At 39.6% G+C, this 22837-nt stretch overlaps 1 protein-coding gene across 1 annotated transcript in view; it reads right to left on the bottom strand.

Annotated features, from left to right (window-relative positions):
- The window catches only part of mmp28 (matrix metallopeptidase 28), a 28698-nt gene continuing 5861 nt past the window's right edge, over positions 1-22837 (bottom strand). The window contains exons 4-8 of the mRNA XM_084718083.1: positions 9737-9958; positions 9203-9448; positions 3739-3888; positions 1769-1936; positions 1-801 (exon numbers count right to left, since the gene is read on the bottom strand). Coding sequence (XP_084574209.1) covers positions 407-801; positions 1769-1936; positions 3739-3888; positions 9203-9448; positions 9737-9958 — 1181 coding nt within the window. The 3' untranslated portion in view covers positions 1-406. The remainder of the gene's footprint in view (positions 802-1768; positions 1937-3738; positions 3889-9202; positions 9449-9736; positions 9959-22837) is intronic.

Raw genomic sequence — 22837 nt, 5'->3', positions numbered from 1 at the left:
CAAAAATCTTTTAGTTTATCTGTCAGTGTGCAAATACTACAGGAGGAAAGACCACGGTTTTACAAGCAAAGTTCAAACTTAAAAATGTGTTTTTGGTTTGTTCATTAAGAGTGTACAGTCCCATCATTACCTAAACTATATTAGTGTGGCTATAACTGCACATCCATACACAGTAATATCCATTGCTCTGCAGCATAAATACTAAATGTGCTTGAAAACGTATAAACCTGCAGAGTTTATTTTTGTTCAGTCCCTTCATGGCATGAGTTTGCAGAGCTAGGCTCAGGCTCCTCTTGCACAATATAAACTCAGTGCAGGTTGAGACTGAAAACGTTCAAGCACCTTTACAATATAGTTTACATCAACAAATTGCACTTTACCTAAAGCTTATAGCTCCCTCTGCTGGTCAAAGGATGTTGTTGTTCAGAGGAGTATTGCTGCAACCAGTCCAGCTCAGGTCCTTGGCCCACTGTCCCTCTCTGGTGACTCGCACCTTGACTGGGTCAAATCTCCAGAACCGCTGTTCTCTGAACAGGTAGAGACGTCCGTCTGGACGCGTTAGCGCCCCATTGGTCCCCTGCGGCACACCAGTCCAGTCTGACAGCCTGCGGGGGTAGTAGGGCTCTTGGCGCAGGGTTTTGAGATTGAGCACAGAATAGCGGGAGCCCTTGAAGATGACCATGTGACCCAGTGGAGCATAATAGAAGGCACAATCTGGGTGGCGAGGCAGCCCCAAGTCACTGCTCTGCTTGGGGAAGCCGGGCTCCAGCACACTGCCAGTATAGCGCCACATCCGCTTCCCTACACACCATGAGACAAGGAAGAGAACATGGACACAAAATTCTATTGGTCAAGACAAAATTTTGACATCAAGAAATTGTTGTTATAGTATGTTTTTGCAGAAATCTTTTACAGAACATATTATATTTGATTGTAGCTTTACAAAATTCATCCAGTAATTAAAGGAACAGACACCCCCAAAATCAAAAATACGTATTTTTCTGGCCTATAGTGCTATTTATCCATCTAGACTGTTTTAGGTGCTTTGAATGCCACACGTGAAGTGCCATCTAGTTCCATTATATGCAACAGAACACAGACATCTCCAAAACTAAGCAACTCAAACCAAAGAGTATAGATGGATAAATGGCACTACAGAACAGAACAGAGTACAGATATGCAATTTTGAGTTTAGCGTGATCTGTCCCCTTAACATTTCACATAACATCATAACGACCAGTCAAAACTCACATACCATCCTGCTCTTTATAAGATACTAAGATTTCTGTTCAAACAGAGAAATGCAATAAGCTCTGCTCTTTTAAAACTAACTGCAATCCTTACAAAAGACAGTAAGGGAGAGAAGAGAGAAGTATTTCGCAGTATTTTGGGGTTAAGTGTCTTGGGGAAATGCAACCTGTTATTTATGAGTGCAAAGTGTCCACAGTGACTCTTACTTCAGACATCAAGGGACAAAGAAAAAGAGAGATTTAGCATAAAAATATAGATAAGTCAAATCTAGATAACGCTGTCAGGTTTTTGGCCCTAAGCAGGAAAGATACACCAGGCAATAACTGGTACTATCCTTTAGCACACAGGTGAAGATACTTTAAAACTGCAGCTGAGCCTTCAGTGCAGTCTAGTCTTTAAACAGGCACAACAGGATCTATTCTGGGGGTTTTGACAGATACGTTAAGTTAGGCAGTAGGTTAGGGAATGTCTTTAAAAGGAAGTGTGAGTCACATTAATGAGCTCAGTGAAGCAGCACCTTTGAAGAAATACCACTTGGAGTCCAGTGGGGAGAAGGCTGCAGCCTCGATGGCCGGAGGGAGGTCAGACCAGCGCTGACGGAGAGACAGCGGGCCACTCACATCGCCTTCAGCCGACACTGTCCAGTACACACTGCCCCGAAACACCAGCACCGTCTCATTCTGGTCTGGATACAAACAGAAAAGAAAAAAAAAAAAATACAAGTATATACTGTATGTGCATATTACAGACAGCCCAATCTTAACCTTAGAAATAGTAGTTTGACAAAACAGTCTTAACTCAAGACATAAAAAAATAAGACACTATTTATTGTTGACACAATGAAATTGTGTGGTCACTCTCAGAGACCAGCAGCAATAGAAAGCAAGAATTAAAGGATACAACAAGAAATACAAAAGATAAATATTACGAGGTAGCATCCTCTATCTATTGTATATATAATGGGACTTGAATGAAGCAGGTATAAAGTGACAGTACAAACACTGCCATTTAAAAATGTCCTGCACAACAGTTGAAATAGTTAAAAACAATACTGAAACTTGTGATAATAGATGAGCATTTAATAGCTTTTCCAGTGCCTTTTGTGGTCTTTTTCTGTGGCTGAAGGCTAAAAGTTTCAAAAAAACTTTTTTTTTGAGTGAGCATAGAGTTAGGACTTAATAAAATTCTCTCTGTGTGAAAGGTTATTTAAACAGAATGTAATGATTCACAAATCCTTTTCCTGCCTATATTCAAATGAATGCAGCACAAAGATATGTAATGTTCAAAATGATCAAATCTATTGTTTCTTGTAAATATACACCAACTCTGAATTTGATGCATGCAACACACTCCCAGAAAGTTGTGAAAGAGCATGTTCACCAGTGTAATACAAAAACTTTTCTTTTAACAACACTCAGTAAGTGTTGGGGAACTGAGGACACTAAAAAGTTTTGAAAGTTAAATTCTTTCTCATTTTTGCTTGATATACAATTTCAGGTGTCTAACAGTCCAAGGTTGTATTTTTGCTTCATAATGCACCACACATTTTCAATAGGAGACAGGTCTGGACGGCAGACAGGCTCGGTCTAGTGCCTGAACTTTTTCCCTACGAAGCCACATTGTTGGAACATGTGCAGAATGTGTCTTGGTATTATCTTGCAGGAATAAGCAGGAAGAGGAAGAGGAAGAGGAAGATGTTGTCTGGATGGCAGCATATGTTGCTCCAAAATCTGTATGTGCCTTTCAGCATTAATGAGGCCACGAAATCTGACATTTGGACTCATCAAGTCACAGCACAGTTTGTGTCAGTCCATCTCAGGTGAGCTCAGGCCCAGAGAAGCCGTTTGGATGTTGTTGATATTTGGCTTTGCATGGTAAAGCATTAACTTGCATTTGTATGTGCAGCAACGACAGTTTTCCAAAGTGTTTGAGCCCATATAGTAATATTCTTTACAGAAACAGAAACATGTCTATTTTTAATGCAGTGCTGCCTGAGGGGTCAAAGGTCACGGGCATTCAATGTTTGTTTTTCAGCCTTACCCCATACGTATAGATATTTATGCATCTCTCCAAATCTTTTAATGACATTATGGATAATGTAGAAATAGATAATAAAATCCCTAAATTCCTGTAAATTGTGTGTTGAGAAATGTTCTCAAACTTTTGGACTATTTGCCCACACGGTTTTTCACATCACCCCTCCCTTGCTTGACAATAAAAACAATAGAGTTTATCAGTTTGAACATTATGTTGTCTTTGTACTGTATTCAACAGAGCGTAGTTCAAAATGGATGGTTGGTTAAAAACTTTCTGCTCTTTTTCTAGTTTGTCCACCAGTTTAACAAAAAATTTCAATCACATGATTCTCTTGTGTTTCAGCAGGATTTTATTTTATTTTTCAGAGTTTTTAAAGCCACACCACAAACCACAGTCATGAAGGAAGTGGCTGAATGTTATTCTCTAATATTATTTTATTCGGGGCCTCACCCATTGTGATGGCATCAAAGACACCCTGGCAGTAGAGAGGCTGCCCTGAGGTCTGTTGTCCGCTGTGAAGCTCTGTGAACTCCCACTCCTGCAGCGCGGCGTGGAGAACCTGACCCGGCAGCCTCACAGGCCGATCACCTAAAGGCTTACCTGAGGGCAGAAACAAAGTGACAAAACAATGAACGAAAGATGAATCCACTTACTTTCACAAGCAGTTTATGCAGGTAGTTGTCTGTCCAGCTGTGTTAACTTAGCCGATCATACAGAGGTGATCATTTAAAGCCTACAGCAACCAAAAAAAGCTGTGAGGACAGACTGAGTGACACAGGCCAGTCTTATTTCTCATGCATGCCAAACGCCATTTAAGTATTTTCTAAACTGGACAGCATGGGAACAAATGGAAAGACAAACAGTGGAGGCTTCTCCTAAAACAGGAGTCGGATAATGTTAACATTTAAATTGTCCTTTACAGGATGTGGCTGGGTTGATGTATACTGATGGATGACATTATACTGCACAGGAAATAAACAAAGTTCTCCTGATAGAGCGCACACTGAAACCTTACACTTTAATTTCTAGCACCACAAAAGAGCCCATCTACATGTCGTTTTGGCCCGTACAGCCTGATAGTGCACACTCCTGGCACATGAGATCAAAAGACTAAAGGAAGAGTCAAAGCTGAACAAAAAACATGCTAAAGCTGACTGCTTTTAGATGTGATTACTGCCATTTTGTTTGTAAGGAGCTGAACAAACATTTGTGTCGGAGATGGATAAAATCAGCACACCCAAGAACAGGAGGAAGACAGCAGGAAAAATAGATATACACACACCACAGTGGATAACACGTGGACAGACGCCCATTAAAACTGTGTGTGTGAGCAGTGTGGTAAGATAAGGGCTGAATGTCTGACTTCACTCTGTTTACAGTCATCAGGTTTGGAAGAATTATACAGATATTTTACTTGAGTGAAAGTAAATAATATCACAATGTAAAAGAACTTGATTAAAAGTAGAAATCATAATTACATTTTTACTTGTGTATGTTTTATTAGCAAATGTGTCCCTGCATTCCCAATCACATACTTTTTTTTTCTTACTTTTAGCACATACAGCAGCTGCCCTTACAAAGTAGCATGCAGTATACATACAATTGGGTACTTCCTCATTATATGGCGCCCTGAACTCTGACCCTTTTGCTCTGAAGGATTTTGGCTCAGAATATCCAGAAAAGCATCCTGGCTTGCACAGTGCAAAATGCAACTGGATGCAGGAGTACATCCTGGTATTTTTGGAAAACTGCATTTCACATAGTATGCATCTTTTTCTGACATACTAAGAAGTATGGTAGTGTGGGTATCGGAACAAGTATTAAAAGTAAAAATATGAATTATGCAGGATGTTTTTGATACTGTGCATATTTTGTTATATTTATATGTTAGCGTTTAAATTTCACAGCTGATAGAGATGGAGTTTATTTCATAGCTGGTTAAGACACAAAAGGGATATTCAGAATTTCTTTTTAAGTGAAGTTGTATGAGGTAATTCTCCATAGTCAGTGTATCATCCACAGTAGATGGTGGTCAGCACGCCCCACTTTGGAGATATGACAGGAGTACTAGTGTAGGAAGCTAATCAATGTACTGCTGTGGACAGGGTCAGCAGCAAAACATATTTTAGTTTTTAAAAAAAAAGGGGGGAAAAGGCCCACCTAAAAGGCCCTCTATATCACTTTAAGTGTACACTACAGCACTACAGCCTTTTCTGATGGTAAACTGCTGATATAAGTCTAATATTGCTCACCCTCTCAACCAGACTCCATTGGCAAAATCAGGCATTTTACCTCACAGAACACAGGAGTTGTTGGTCTACCACTGCCTCGATTTATTAGTTTGTGTTATTGTGTGACTTTTATGAATCCGACCAACTTTTTGAAACAATAAACAAAAAACACAATAACACAAACAAACTAACAGATCGAGGCAGCAGCAGACCAGTAATCCCTGTGTTCTACAAGGTGAAATAATTGATTTCAGCAAATGAAGTCTGGTTGGGCGAGATACTAATATTTGGCCTACTTAACAGCAATTTCCTGTTGGAAAAGGTTGTATGACAGCAAGGTAAAGCGGTGAAAAGATTTCAAATATAGTGCACATTTAAACTGATATTGATTTTTTAGTGGACCTTTTTAGGTGGCTAAAATACACCACAAATAATCTGAACTTTACCTTTAATGCATCAGTAATATATATTTAATACATTAATACTCTAATTAATTAATTAATACTTTTACTTAAGTAACATTTTTAATGCAAAACCTTAAATTGTGAGTATTTTGACATTGCAGTATTACTTTCACTGAAGTAAAGGATCTGACTGCGTCCCTCACCACTGCGGTTCATCATAGATACTGTACACATCGTCTTATAAGGCACAAATACCACAAGTATGTTCTTTAATATACTGTAAAGATGCTTTGAGGGTTTTCATGTTTCTTTTCATAAAGCAATCAGTGGGAGTCAGGAGCTCAGTTGAGGAATTTTCAGGCTGCCTCACATCTGCTTCTTATCAGATTACAATGCCAACACCAGGAACGGTTCACACACACACAAACTGCCTAAAGCTCATATCTTTAAGCAGATGTAGCATTTTCACAGCGCCGACAGTCCTGTCAGTTGCAGTTCTTGTCCACGTCTGTCTCTGCTGCTGCTTGACATTTACGTGGGAGCAGCTGCAGTCTGCAGAAATCACTGCCGCAGGGTGGAAATCAGGTTGATAAGCAGACATGAACAAAGCATGTTGCACTGTACTCAACTCTGCCAGAGTGGCAACGAAAGAATCCTGAATAACTTTTTCTGAAGCAATAAAAAAGTTAACAGACTGAGCTGTCTTTCTTTAAAAGGCTGATAAACAAACATGTTCAACTGTCAGTGCACAAGGAAAATACAGGTCAGTTGCTGTCCAGAGTGAATAAGGGAGGTTCTGAGAATAAAAGGCTGGCAAAGACCATTTTAGGAAGCTGAGGCCAGAATATCTCCACAGGCAGAGCAGATGGGACTCCTCAGATATGAAGCAGAAAGGGAGACATATGAATATGACCTTTCTGTTGAGCTGAATCTCAGTGCTGAATTAGCCAAATGGTTGTGTCCTGCAGCTATGCAAATATTCCTGCACAATGTTGTGTCCTCACTTGCAGCTGTCTCACACCTAATTTCAAGGTAAAGCAGGGAGAGTAATGCTGTTTTGGATCAGTAGTATAATCAGGGTCAAGTAGTTGCAGAAGATAGTTTTCTTGTGAAGCAGCTGCAGTGAAATCACTATCACAGCAGGAAAAAACACAAGCAATAAAAGAACTCTGCACATGTGGAAACCTGCCTTACACATGCCAGGAGGGTCAACACGCTCACAGTAAACAGAAACCATTATATTTGTCATGCACAAAGACATATGTAATACTTCCACCAGCAATCTGTCGCAACAGAGCTGACAAAACTCCCAGATAAATACTGCATGTAGCACCGAGAGGCTGGATGATAATAATAATAATAATAATAATAATAATACACAAACAGGCCACTGAGTGTGGAGTGAAGCACAGCCCTGCTGCCGGTGATGAAGTCACTCAGTCTGTGTTATTTTGACGTTCACACCACCTCTGCTGCCCTCAGTCTAAACCCACTTCTCCCAGCAGCTAAGAGGCCACAGAAGTGAAGCTGATAGAACAGACTTCCTCATGCTGTTTCAGACAAACTCAACTAAAAACACAGGGACAGGATGTTGTTTCAACTCTTTGTACTCAATATTTAATGTTTTTTTTTTTTTCATGTTTGGCAAGAATACAATGCAACTAAAAGCGCAAAAAGTTGTCTGTTCTTTCTCCTTCTGTTCTGTAAATCAGGCCTTTCACAAATCTCCTCCACAAGTAATACTGCCATGGACTTTCAATCACATGCACAGCTGAGAGCTTTATTTCACCACAACTCTGAGGCTGGGTTGCACCAAAAAGGATTAATTTTTAAGTCTGATTATATTGCGGTATTTAAATCACCTATTTAAATTATATGCACACTTTTAAACTAGCTTAAAATTGAGAGATAATGTTTGAATCTCTCATTAAGCCTAGATTAAATTTACTTTCTCTTGCACCACAACTTTAAACTCCAACTCAAACTCTGATCCAGTGTTTACTTTATACTGACACTTAAGGAGGTTTAACTTTTAAAATGGCTGCCTTAAATACATTTCTGCTGAGCCACCATGATTAAGCTAAGTAAGCTAACCAACTTTTTTAGCTAGCTAGTAAACTATGTAATGTATTTATGCTAGCTAGTGGCAAACAATATAACATTTGCTTACTTTTTGACCAGCTGGTAGCAAACAATGTATTGTTTTGTTAACTTTTTAGCGAGTTGGTAAACAATAAAAACAATAACATGGTTGTTTTTTTGCTATCTAGCAAACAGTGTCATTTAAGTAATTAATCTGTGTTGGCGCAACCCAGTCTGAATGTGTTTCAAACTTAAATGGTCAAAGACATTTTAGATAAGATGCACTCCTCTTCAGTTTGATTCTAATAATTTTCCAGTTCAAAGTTACACATCGACTTCTGGGCTAAAGTAAAGCTAGCTGGTTTTACACCTTGGGTCGAGCCTACATGTTACCTACGCAAACAACAACCAGCCATTCTCTCACATATGTCTTGGTTTTGTCTGAAATGCTTGTATAGAAAGAAAAATTCCCTCCAACAATAGAGCTGTGGATTAAAGACCTTTTATGACATTTGATGTAGGAAATTCGCTATTCTACACGAGGGTGTGCGCAAAGATTTTATGCTACATGGCAACCATTTATAACCTATACAGGAAACAGCTGTGAAGACAGCTTCCTGAATCCAATGCAACTCTCAGTTTAAAAACTACTCCAGGTTTAATGAACTGTGGGAACTCTCAGCAGGCTTTGCGTTCTACTCGTTCTCATTCTGTGTCTGCAGCTGGTGGCCTTCAGGGCTGCCTCTCTGGCCTCTTCACAGCTCAGTGCCACGACTCCTGATTTAATGGGCAACAGAACTAAAATGACTCCACCTCTGTGTTTCCTCAAAGACAGTCTGGTCTCATATAACAAGTCAGTAATTCATATAATTGGTTCTATATATTCCAATAATAGTTCTTTCTTAACTGCAGCCTCATTTCACTATCTTTAACTCAGCTGTCCTGAGGCCAGACAGTGAGACATTTGTCACTGACCACTAAAGTGCTTTTCCTCCCTCAACCCATCAGACTTGAAACCTGAGGAAAAAGTGGTAAAAATATCTGTGTGTGTCCAGTGAAGGTGCTATGTTTAACACTCCTCCTGACCTTGGGACCACACACTTTCCATTCCACAAAGAAAACATTTCCCTTCTTGAGTAGCTGTAGGAATCTGGACAGGACACAATAAACCCACGAACAGGACGTCTGGGGTCTCACCATATAGCTGCTGCACTGCAATGATGTCATCCCAGCTCAGCACCAGGCTGCGGCCCAGTTTCCTGTAGTAAGGCGACATAAGAGCGTGACGGACGGGCGAGTGCTCCAGTCCCAGAGTGTGTCCGATCTCGTGGGCGGTCACCATGAACAGGTTGTGTCCCTTGTGTCCGTTTAGCGTCCACCTCTCCGCTCTGTCGAAGTGGGCCTCCCCCCGGCGAGGAAGGAAGGCGTGAGCCAGAGTTCCTCCTGAGGGTCAGAGAGGAGGGAAACGGTTAGAGGCCGAGAGTCAGACAGTATCAGAGTCATTTTACAATTCATTTGTCAAATCTGACAGAAATTAGAATTGAAAATTGTCATACATTTACAAAGGTCAAGTGGCAGCTTCAGTAATATTCAGTTGTATCATGATATTATTGGTTTATTATTGGGTTTTTTTTAGCATATATTGAAAGAAAGAAAATAGACTGAAATAGATATATTGATTTTGAGGTGAATATCACATAAACATGATAAGAATATAAATATCTATTACACCTGGTCCATCGAAGGCATTGCTGGCCCCATCGTTGTGGTCTCCCTCATAAAAGGCCAGTCGGATGTCTGCGGGACCTTCAGGGGCCTCCTGGAACACCAGGCCCGACACGTTGCTCCACAGCTGGAAGGCAGCGCGCACTGCCAGCTGCACAGAGCCCAGGGACAGGTGGCGAGGCCAGTTCACTATCTGGTAGGTCAGATGACGTTTGTACCACTTCTCAGCTGGAGAGCAAAGAGAGAGAGAACAGAGATGTGGGACATGCAGGTATGAAGCTCACAATCTCATTCATCACAAACCTGCAAATAAAGTCAAATCAACAAATAACCAAACAAATAACTGCTGAAAATGTTTTTGACAGCAACTATTCATCTGTGCAACAACATAATTTATTGTAATAACTAGAATAAACCAACACACAAGTATTTAGATTAAATAACTGAATGGCATAGCACATTTTCTTCTCTGGGTCCAGATCTGACTCATTATTTTGTAGTTGCCCGTGGAGCTGAAATATTTTTACCTGAACTGTGAACACACAAAGTTTGAGGGAGCCATTAAATCTTTCTTTGTAGTGCTGCTGCACCATAGAAAGGGCAGTAGATGTTAGTTGGATAACTTACAAAAGCTCAGCTGTAGGCAGGAGTCCATGCAAAAAATGTGACGTTTCTGAGCAAAAATGTTAATAAAACACAGACCAAACAGAAACCCAGAGAAACTGAAAAACAACAAAGTGCCTGCCTCGTCTGACTGGAACCTACCATCTGCTCAGGTTACCTCAGGGTGAGACAGGCTGATACAGAGCTTTCAAATAATACACAATAACAAAGAAAAAATGAATTTAAGATTAACCTGTTGTTGCTGACAATTCAAAATGTGTCAACAAAAGCACAGCCGTGAGTGGATCAACTTGAACATAATATCATTTACTTGAGAACAGTTTTACCTTCCTTCCACACCTCAGTGCCGCTCAGTCCATCACTGATTAGAGGACGACGCACACCTGTCTTCAATATCACTGACTGAGACAAGAAAAAGTACAAAACTGCTGTTTGTGTCATCTGCTGATAAATGATGATGATAAGTCTGACATTGTATATTCATCTTATTGTCATGAAATCCCATCAAAAGATGGAAGGAAAAAATAAGTAAAAAATAAATGTTGGACTGGGTCAAAAAAAAAATAGTATTGGTAATATATAAAAAGCAAAGTACAGGTGGCAGTTATCTGGAGTCAACCAGTTTACTAGTAATAAAGTCCAAATTATTGGTTATCATTTAATCCATGAGGTTTAATGCATGAGTCAGTGATTAGTTAATAATTAATGATATTTACATTCACACTCGCTGTGCCTCAGATTTTCACAACCAATACCTTGGACATCAATTACTTGTAAGTAGGGAAGCATCATTAATCACAATATTATCAAAATTGCAAAATGGCCAAGTGCAGTATCTAAATTGCAGAAGCAGAACCAAATCTCATTTTTTGAAAAAGGAAAAATGTGTGAGAAACAGCATTATAATGAAGTAATGTATGATACTGCATAGTTGACCGGGTCTAAAAATCTTGTTCGGATAAAAGAAAATATGTTTGTTTGGTACAGACCCCAATAAATATTACATCATCACAATTTTATTTTTTACTGACCTGACAATAAGAGTTTATGTGTTATCTAGGTAGGTCCTCCGCCATGGAGGCCACCATGTTGAACCGCCATGTTTCTACAGTAGCCCAAAACGGACAAACCAAACACTGGCCCTAGATACTGCCTTTCACATTTGCGCAAATTTCGCAGTCACTGTAAGTTCTCCTACATGTTCGTAGGGGAAGAGTGAGACAGGGTGTTTGTAATATGCACACTCACCAATAGATGGCACTAAATCCTACACACTGGTACTTAAAAGTTCCAGAATATGATTAATATTTTATGAAGTAAAAAAAGAAAAAACTTTCATGTGTTCACTGGTAAAATAGCAGCATGTATCAAGGTGGCTAACATTAGCATTAGAGGAAAGATCAGAGAGATCCAGTCGTACATGTTTAAGTCTCAGTCAGACTCAGATGAAGAGCCTGTTGTGCGCCAAATTCAGCAACCAACAGGCATGTCATCATGGTAAGGATAGTAAGTACTTTTATTCATTCATGTTGTTTGTTAGCCTGTTACAAATGCTACAAATGCTAACTCTCCGTATTGACAAGTGTGCTCTGCACCATAGCAGTTGGCTTTTGAATTTGTTACACGTCAAGCCTCGCTGGCCTGCTGTATGTCTGAATCTCAGATTTTAGGTAGATGTACAGACATCAGTAGAGGAATGTGAAAACACCTCTATAGTGACAAACTTTGCACGATCCAAGTCAGCACAGAATCAGACATCTTAGGGGACATAAATACAAGGAAAACAATTTCTTTTTAAACATTTTCTTAAAAAAAAAAAAAAAAAAAAAACATACAGAGGACATGTTTCATTATGATGAGCATGGGGACTGTAGTTTATTTTGAGTCTACACTGCAATAAATACACCACGTCAATTCTGTGGCTGAAAATAGTCCCCAGTAAATGCACAGTCTACTCAATGAGGGATGTTTGCTAAAACTACAGTGCTCAGTTGTTTTAGGAAATTCTTTAGCATTTTTTTTTTTTAAATAAAGGATACAGGCTATTTGTGATCTGTTACTAAAAATGTACATTTTTACTGAGAATTCATCTGAAAGTCAAACAAACATATACAAACTGAGACACCATGCAATTTGTTTTCATCCAGCTAATCTGGCTGCTCTCTGTCTGTTTGTATTTGTATTTGCAGCCTTGTTTGGATTCATGCCTGGTCTTTCTGCTGGCTTCAGTATGTACATTTAAAGGGTTTTTATCACTTGTTTAATACTGATATTTTGAAAAAGGCTTCACAAGCAATTTATATTACTGTTACCTACCAGAGTATTTACATTCTGTGTATCATGCAGTATAAAGTCAGATGCATGTTCAGCCGTCGTGTTTTGAAGTGGAGCCTCTCCACATCTAACACGCAGAGCCAAAATGATAGGATGTTACCCATGTTAGCTGCACAGCTGGGTAAACTAACAAGCACTCTGAGTACATGCTTGACTAAACAATTTACTTTAACATGTGTCTGTGGTTTCTCAGCTTCGATGTAATTACATGTCACAAACTTCAGAATCTAACATTTGTTTGGAGATGGAGGGAAGGAGGGAGTTAAATTCAGCCGTTCTTTAATTTACAAAACACTAATCTCTCCGATATATACATAGGATTAGCTGATGTAACAATCTGGACACAAACAAAACAGCAAACACACACAAGCTCTCAACCATGCAGCTAACGCACACAGCAAGCAGACAGAGAGGCTGCCTCAGAGGAAACAGTCATTAGATAATATGAACCTTTAGGGAAGGCAGCTGGAGAGGCTGGACGTCCAAGAGCTGCTGGACACATTTTGAACAAGAAGATAAGAGGACTGATAAGAGAGTGAGTGGAGGTCGCTGTAATAATCATCTTAAATCATCAAAAATCTAAGATTTCTTGACTCAAGGCAAGAAAAAATGGCTAACCATTTCATATTGGCAAGAGACCACCAAACAAGTAGTTGATTGCTCTTTTGTTATATTATGCAGAAGCAGGATCCCAAATGAATTCATAATGCAGTAGTACGAGTAAATAGTAAATATCTGCATTGAAAATATTTTTATTTTAAATAATAAATAAAATCATTTCCATGAGCTAGAGTTAAACATTCCAACAAAGGACAACTGGACTGCAGCTCTCAATGAAATAAACTGCATGGAGATGTTGGCCTATACTAACCTTAAAGGGAAAGTTCAGATTTTTTGAAGTGGAGTTGTATGAGGTTCTTATCCATAGTCAGTGTGTTACAGTAGATGATGGTCAACATCCCCCTAGTTTGGAGAAGCAGCAGGATTATTGCTGTAGGAAGCTCAGCAATGAACTGTTGTGGACAGGGTTGGTGAGAAAAAACACATTTTAACCATTTAAAAAAGACCCATCAACAATAATTAAAATCAGTTTAAGTGAATGCGAAATTCAGAATATTTTCCCAGCTTTACTCTGCAACCAGACAGCCTTTTCTGACAGGAAACTACTGTCATATAAGTCATATTTATATTGGCAAAATCAGTCATTTTACCTTGCAGAACACTGGAGTTGCTGGTCTACTAGTTTGTTCATGTTATTGTGTGACTTTGGTATTTTAAATGGTTAGTATGGATTCACTGAAGTCACACAATAATACAAACTAACTAACAAATCAAGGCAGCGGTAAACCAGCAACTCATGTGTTCATTGATGTAAAATGCAAAAAGAGTCTGGTTAAACAAAACAGATTGATATTTAGCTTATATAACGGTGGTTTCCCATCAGAAAAAAATCTAAAAAATTTAGTACACTTAAAACCAATATTGATTTTTTTTTATTGTACCTCATTCAACCCCAGTTCAAGTAATCCTCACTATCCCTTTAACAGTTTTAGTTTCATTTCTATTTCCGACCAAAAAGATGGTACATTGTTATAATCGTACATGGACATACGTAGATCATGCCAGATTTTTCCCAGTATTTTACGTATTGTCCTCTCTGACACACAGACAAAAAGTTCAATTACAGAACCACAGCAAAGCTGCAGAGTTGATAACCCTAACAAAACAAGGGTTCTGCCCTTCAAAATTATTTGTAGTTGTATTGCTATGAACACTTCAAAAGGTGAGAATGAGAATGAAATTCACTGAGTAATACACTTCAGATGACTTGTCACATGGGCTTTATATATTTACACATACTTTCACATTTAAGGCTTGACTAGAAAGTGGCAAGATAACTCAAGTACACTTACAGTTGTCAAAATATTTAAAGATGTGGCCGACATATGTTTGCCCCGATGCGGAGGCCAAATGTGAGTGGGAGGTCTGCACACACACACACACACACACACACACACACACACACGCCTGCTTTATACACTTCTGCTCCATCATACACGGAGGACTGAGGCAGTCAGGTTGGAGAATGTGGAGCCTTGAGTTATTTTGATGCCATTTGTGCTCAGTTAAATAACATATACAGCAGAGAGTCATGTGAAAGATGGGAGCGATAAACCAGAGGTATGCGCTACATATATGCTGTGAATTGCCACGAGGGCTCAATAGCACCCTGGAGAAAGGGAAATATCTGGATATCTGGAGCCATTAAGACATGGGTTTGGCAGTGACATCAGTGTGTGTTTCTATTTGTGTAAACACACAAATAGATTGTGTGCTTCAGGAGCAACTCAACACAAATCTCAGTGTAAACTTGAGAGTTGTGTAGACTCTTTTACTTGCTCCAACACAAAATATTAGATAGAAAGAGTGGAAGCACCAAGCTCCATGTGTATAGGAGCAAATAACAGTCATCCCATTGATTTACATTCAAGAAAGAAAGAAAATTAGACACAAGACGGTAAGAATTCAACCTCAGGAGTAATGCCACTGCCATTACAATCTACATTATTCCTTTAAAAGTCTGATTTTTACACACAGTTTGATATCCAGTCTAGTTCTCACTAGTGTCAGTCCCAGATGAACAATATACCACCAGGCTCGTTGCCACATGATGTGTGTAGATCTCAGCAGGGCTGAGGCAGGCGCCTTCTCTCTGTCCCAGACCGCCGCAGAGTAAAAGGTCCCCAAGGATGGCGGAGAAGCCAGGAAGTCAGATACACAAGACATTCCCCGACTTCCCTTATGGAAGCAATTACCATGATGCCCTCTATAGCAGCAGTGTGGGGCGGGTGGGTTATCACTAACATTAGGAAGTGACTGAGATCATCTGATAGCCAAAGTTATTGTTTGTGGAGGTGCACAAAGATTTTGTTTGTTAGTGGTGTCAACTTGGAGGCTGTTTGATGCTGCTAAATGCTAATGTCAGCACGCTAACACGTTCACAACGACAATGCTAACCTGCTAACGTTTACCTGGTTCATAATGTTAGTATTTTAGCATGCTGACATTTGCTAATTAGTGCTGACTACAAAGTACAGCTGAAGCTGATGGGAATGTTGTTTTGTATGAATTTGGTCATAAACCAAGGTATTGGACAACATGTATTATTGACCTGATGATGATGCTAGAGGTTAAGTGAAGGCTGTTACCACTGACCCATTCTAAGTCCCACCCATTTTTGCTCTGCCTTCCAATGACAGTTGAGCAAGCTTGCTACCCAGCAGAACCTCATTTCCTGTTTCCTGTATGCAATATATTTTTTTTTCACAGGATGTGGAAGGCATGACTCACTCTACTCTGTCTCTGATCATCTTACCCTGATATTCTTACCCTAACCCTACTCAGTCTTACTCCTTGTGCATAAACCTACTCAATTCAAAAGACCCAAACAAATGAAGACAAGACAAGAGTATAGCTGATCAGAGTAGGACAGCTCATGACTTCGCTCTCCTGGAGAAAAAAAGTTGCTTCCTGTGCTACGTGCTAGGGTCGTCTATTTTGAAAAGAAAACCAAATTTTGAAGTTGGTTAAAGGTTGTTGCTGCAAAAATGAAACAGTCACATCTTACCTAATGTCAGTCAAATGCTAGCTAACTAGCTAGCTAATCTACTTCGATTGTTAGCTAAATACTTAGCTAGTATTTTGCTAACATTACCTAACTTAATATGTGATGATATATAAATTGTCACTTTTTCAGGTCCCCCTGCAACATTTGACAAAGATACAAGGTGATGTATTTATCATTAACAACAAGGTTGAATAACAAGATTTCAATGTAGTTCCCTTTTGATTTATTGATTGACTGGAATTGGCTTTGTCTGGCACATATCATGACAAGAACAGGAAACAATAAAAAGAGAATGTTGACTGAGGTCCTGCCTGGTACCAAGCCTACCCAACTGTGCAAATGGGAAAAGAGATTTCTTATTTACTTGTTTTACAACTCCTTAGCTGTACCAGGGTTAACTAGGTCATTTTCATCTGTGTTCCCTAGGCAAGAACGTCTCTGCTAAAAAACAAACAAACCTAACACTTGTATATAAAAACCCAATTATAAGACAGAACATACTCATGATACAACACTTTCTGCAATAACAATAACATTTCTGGCAGAGATCTTGCTATTTTAACCCAAATCATAATTACTATTTTATTTCCCCAAGAAGGTCTTTCTAGCAGAGAACCTTGATGGCAAATGTCTCCCAAAAGCCTCATCTGTATAAATGTAAGCACAAAGGGGTGGGACTTAGGAAGAGGGGACATAAGCTTGTGTATCAAATTTCATGGCAATCCACCCAATAGTTTTCCAGATATTTCACTAAGAAACAAAAATGTGAAGTCAGGTGATCACCAAATTAATAGGGATCCATCCTCTGGGGACCATGAATGCCCACACAAAAATGTTGTATACGTCCATCAAGCAGATGATGATACATTTGAGTCTGGACTCAAGGCAAGATTTTCAGTTTAAAATTATATAAAATTGAGAAAGGCAGTAAGTCATATTTAAGTAACTGGAACTAATTAATTTAGGTAAATTGGGACACCCTTGTACTTCAGTTGGTAATGCATGCGACCCATATACTTGATTCCTGCATGTGGCCCTTTGCTGTGTGTCATCCCCTCACTCTTCCCTCCCTTTCCGTTCCACTCTACAGCTGTCCTATTATAATAAAAGCCCACAAAATACTGTACAAATGTAAGTATTTTGGTGTTATCCAATCAACTAACCGAGCAATTGTTGCAGCTGTAGTGAGCAAAGTCCAATCTGTGCATTCTGCTGAAGTGGTGCAAAATTAGCTTATGCTGCTTAACATTTTCCATGATTTTCCATGATGCACAGATTCATAAGTGAACACCTCTGAAAAATAAACACACGCTCACATGCCTATCGCACTTACAGCACTTATCTTAGACAAGGGTGGTGGAATGCCAGCTCTGTAAATATCAGTGGGAACGACCATCAGACTCAACCACAAGTCAAGGTTTGTTTTCAGTTTCCAGGAAGCTCAGTGGCAGCCATGTTCACACAGAACAAAATCACATAACACCACAGCTGAGAGTGAATAAACAGGCTGACTCATCTGCATGTCGTTGTGGCCTGCAGGCTGCGTTTAGCAGCCAGCGTCAGCTGTCAAGGACAAACAGCTCAAACAGTTAAGCATTAAGTTGAAGTCACGGATGGTGTGGCTCAAAGGTATCCTAACTGTGGAGGAAATACACTATACAAATACAACACACATACTATTGACGGTTGTTCTGAGTATTGATACTTGCAGGCACAAAAAGGTACAACACTTTTCTCTGGCGCTGTTGTATGCAGTCATGATCTCATTCACGATAAAAAAAAAACACAATTAAAAGTATCCTGTGTTTTAACATGCACATGATTTAATAATTAAATGTCTTGCAAAGGATTGGGTTGAAATGTAAATGCATTCAGAAGTTTCCTTTTAACTTAACTTCATCTAATAAAAGATGAAAACATCTCCTACATGATAGTACATTAGCTGCTTTTAATAATAATAATACTAATAATAAAAGTATTGGTGTGCTGGTATGGATATTAGTGATTCTGGCCTTTCGACAGTTATCTGGTGGAAAACAGATTTTGTGCTTCCCTTTCTGAAATAGAAAAATAATTACAGTTAATTAAAACTTTCTGATACCTATTCTCAATATATTTTTTTGTTCAAATTAAGACACCACGTTACATTCAGAATTGCTCATCTACAAGTACTGTCAAACTACAAACAAATTTGCATAAAAACAACTGAATGGAAACACACTTACTGACTGCAGCAGAATTTGAACTGCAAAAAAAACATTTTAATTATACTTTGCTAGTCTGATATCCAGAAACAGGATGAGTGTGAGGACCGGCCAGCAGCTCTGTGAGACTGTACTAACTGCTAATATCAATATACTAACATGCTCACAAGGACAATATTAACTTGATCATGTTTTGCATGTATAATGTTCACTATGTTCACCATCTTAGTTTACTGTGTTAGTAATGAACACAAAGTACAACTGAGGCAGATGGAAATGGTCAGTCGGTGATTTGTACCTGGTTCATTTCATTTACTCACAACTAACAACCAAACTTATGACCTTTAGGTACTTTATAGTTTATAGAATATTACAAAAGATGAAACTGACAAAAGGGCAGTCGTATCAAATTACAAATCTGTCTGCTACTGCAGCACCATGGACAGCACCATGGATTTATCAATACACAAAACTGTTGTGCCATGGGTCATGCATGCACGATTTGTGTCTTCGCTTCCCGGGACGGTCAACTTTTGTGAGCTTTAACCAATGAAATCCCAGTATCAACCAAAAGGAATGTGTGTGTTATTTGACTAAGCAGGTGATGGCCACGCCCCTGCATTTACGTGTGACTATGCCCCTAGTGTCATATCTAGATAGAAACCCCAGACCTGTGGAAGATCTCACGAGAGTGATCATTTTAATCCAAGCTATGATCTTTCTCTAAACCTTACCAGGTGGTTTCTGTCCCCAAATCTAAGCAGATCTCAACCACAGTGTTGTAACAGTATAAAACATAATTAGTCTGTACAATGTGCACAATAAAGAAATAATGCCTACAGATCTTGCGAGACGGTGCGGATATTTCAGAGGTCGGGGTCATAGATTCTAACTTGTACAGACTTCAGTCAGATAAAGATCAATGAGTCAGACAGACAAAACTAACACATTCAACTACTCAGCCCCTCTGGTCCTCTCTGTGCTACTAACTAGGAGATGGAGAGGAGGAATGTCAGGCTCACAAGGGGGATGGCATCACCACTCTAATCACTCACTGGGTTTAGTCATAAAACAAAATAACAAACAAATTAACATTTTGTCCTCATGATGAAACAGATGAAAGTTAAGTGATTATTATTCTTCCTGAGAGGAATATGAATGTCTGCCCCAATTTTCAGTGAATCCATCCAATTACTGCAAAAACATTTCGATCAAAACCATAAATGAAAATTTGATGGTGCTAGAAGAAACAGGGTTTGCCGAAGTCAGTAGGATTCATTGTCCGGAGACAACAAACAGTGCAAAATTTCCTGTTAATCCATTAAGTAGGAATTGAGATACTTCAGTCTGGACCAAAGTGGTGAACTGACCAATCAACATTTCCATTGATGGAGCCACGAAACAAGGGATGTACACAACTGAAGCCTTCAAAACAAACGTACTGCCACATAAGTGCTGAGTGATTCAAAGCTTACAGAACAAAGGCAGGTTTTTTCACGTAATCTTTTCACCAAATGCTCTGATCAAACATAAAACTCGTCCAGTAACCATTCTTCAAGTTAGAAACATATCTGCTGCCACTGTGTGACGAAGCAAACGAGTGTTTGACTACAAGGCGTTGGTTGCACAGCTACTAACAATTAAGTTATTACATTGCTGAACAACATCAGTGGATATGTAAGATGTTTGATCTGAGGGTGTAAAAGCATCTACCATTAACGCTGCTCTTGGTGTAAATAATACAGCTACCTGTCACATGAGTCATGTCTGGGATGAGAATAATGACACAGGGTTGTTTTCTTAATCAAAAACGGGCTATAATCCATCCAAACAGTCAGTCACTCAGCAACATTATCCACTCATTTAGCCAGGAAGATATCCACCCATTCAGATACCCAGGCAGCTAAGTCTGGCAAACAATGCAATCCAGTCAGTCAATTGTGGATGTGTTTACCAGAAGGGAACATGTCAGGTACTGACATGAAGAGGCAGCGGCAAACATCAGCCGCCGCTGCATTCCCTGAACATTAGCCAACCTTGTCAGTGACAGGGAGGAATGCAGAGGCTTCATACATCACAAGGCTGCTGGAGGCACCAGGCTGCTGCTGCTCACTCACAAAGGAGACAGAGGAATGACAACACCAAAGAGGCACAGCAGGAACAAAAGACATGAAAACGCAAATCATAAAAGACACAAACATGCAGTCTGTAACTCTATATAAGAGGGTGAAAATGGATCCAGAGCAATACAAGGAAAATAATAATTAACTCCCGGGCCCGTGCTCTGACTTTCCACCTATTTTCATTTAAATCCATTAAGTAATTTTTCATATTTGGCAAGTGTAAAGTCAGACAAACAAAATACAGTCACCAAATTCCCAAATTCAGGAGACAGTCATCATCTTAATAAGTAATACCCAACACAAAAAACATTATAGTTTACTGGCAAGGTCTAAGAAAATGTAGAGAAAACACTGAGGTTAAAATTCCCATTGACACTGACAGTATTATAGTTGGGAAAGTGAATATAGGACTTAATAGATTTGCAGACAAATATATACTCAGGATTATGTTAAACGTAAAATATGTAAGTGCTGCCACTAGTGGTCTCCCACATTAAAACAGGAACACCTCCCTAGGGAGGCGACTTACGAGATACCCGACCCACCTCAACTGACTCCTTTCTATGCAAAGGAGCAGCGGCTCTACTCCAAGTTCCTCCCGGATGACTGAGCTTCTCTCCGTATCTGTAAGGGAGATAGCAACCACCCTCCTGAGGAAACCCATTTCAGCTGCTCGTATCCTTGATCTCCTCAACCTCAGCGCTGCCTTCGACATCATTAACCACTCCATCCTTCTCACCCGACTTGAAACAGTCTTCAACATCACTGGCACTGCCCTAAACTGGTCTAAGTCTGACAGACTTCAGTTCATCTCCGTCAACGACTACAAATCCCCCACTGCTCCCCTCCCCCAAGGTGTTCCCCAAGATTCAGGTCTCGGCCCGCTCCTCTTCATTCTGTACCTGTTCCCCCTTGGTCACGTTATCCGCTGTCATGGTCTCCAGTTCCACTGCTTTGCCAATGATATCCAGCTCCTCATCTCCTTCAAGACAATCTCCTCTGCCACCCACTCTACCCTGTCTAACTGCATCACTGAAATAAAATCCTGGCTTCAAATCAATTTCCTCAAGCTAACCTGCGACAAATCCGAAATAATCATCATTGGACCAAAATCACTCACCAAATCCACCCATAACTTCACTCTCAACATTGACGGCTCCTCAGTGCCAACCTCCCCTCACATCCGTAATCTTGCCGTCATTTTTGATCAAACCCTCTCCTTCAACCAGCACATTGAACAAATCACCAAAACAGCCTTCTTTGACCTCAAGAACATCACCCGTCTCCGTCCATCCCGCTCCTCCACAGCTGCAGAAACCCTCATCCATGCCTTCATCACCTCCCGTCTGGACTACTGCACCAGTCTTCTCTATGGCTCACCATCAAAAACCCTCAATAAGCTCCAGTACATCCAGAACTCTGTCGCCCGACTACTCACCCAAACCCACACCCGTGACCACATCATTCCTTTTTGTTGTTTGCTATATTGTTGTATGTTGTTTCCTCCTTTCTCTTTTCTTTTTTTTGTCAAGCGTCTGAGTATCCTGAAAAGCGCTATATAAGTATAATGAATTATTATTATTATTATTATTATTATTATTATTATTGTTATTATTATTGTTTTGAAATCTCACACACCATTGTCCCCTCACTCAAGAACAAGACCCCGATATTTGAACTCCCTCACTTGGGGTAAGGACTCATTCCCCACTCGGAGCAGACAATCCACCAGTTTCCTGCTGAGAACCATGGCCTCAGACTTAGAGGTGCTGGTCCTCATCCCAGCCGCTTCATACTCGGCTGAGAACCCCTTGGTTCATCGTTACAAGTTTTAAAATGTTTATGTTTACTTCCTACACTGGTAACATATTTAGACTTTCCAACAGAAGTAAAATTGTACTGTACGAGGTGTGGTTCAGGATAGATGCAGGTAAGTGGACTCAAAAAGGAGAGAGATTTGAAAATATTCTTCACTGTGCCTTTTTCTAGTTAGTTTTTCTTTTTCAATTTAAATTAGTAGTTTAAAGTGTAAAGTTGCATATACATACATATGAAATGATAAAAAGGGAGGGACATTCATATAGATGTGCATACATATATAGGTGTGGTGATGTACATATAGCATCATGAAAGTGGTCATTTTATATTTCATATTCCTCTTTTGTTTTTCTGTGAATTCTTCAAAAGATCTTAA

The sequence above is a fragment of the Lutjanus erythropterus genome, chromosome 4 (assembly GCF_056507025.1).
Source record: "Lutjanus erythropterus isolate fLutEry1 chromosome 4, fLutEry1.hap2, whole genome shotgun sequence".
In the NCBI taxonomy this organism is placed as follows: domain Eukaryota; kingdom Metazoa; phylum Chordata; class Actinopteri; order Lutjaniformes; family Lutjanidae; genus Lutjanus; species Lutjanus erythropterus.
The sequence above is the reverse complement of the archived record's forward strand: the minus strand, read 5'-3'. Positions and strand labels throughout refer to the sequence as shown.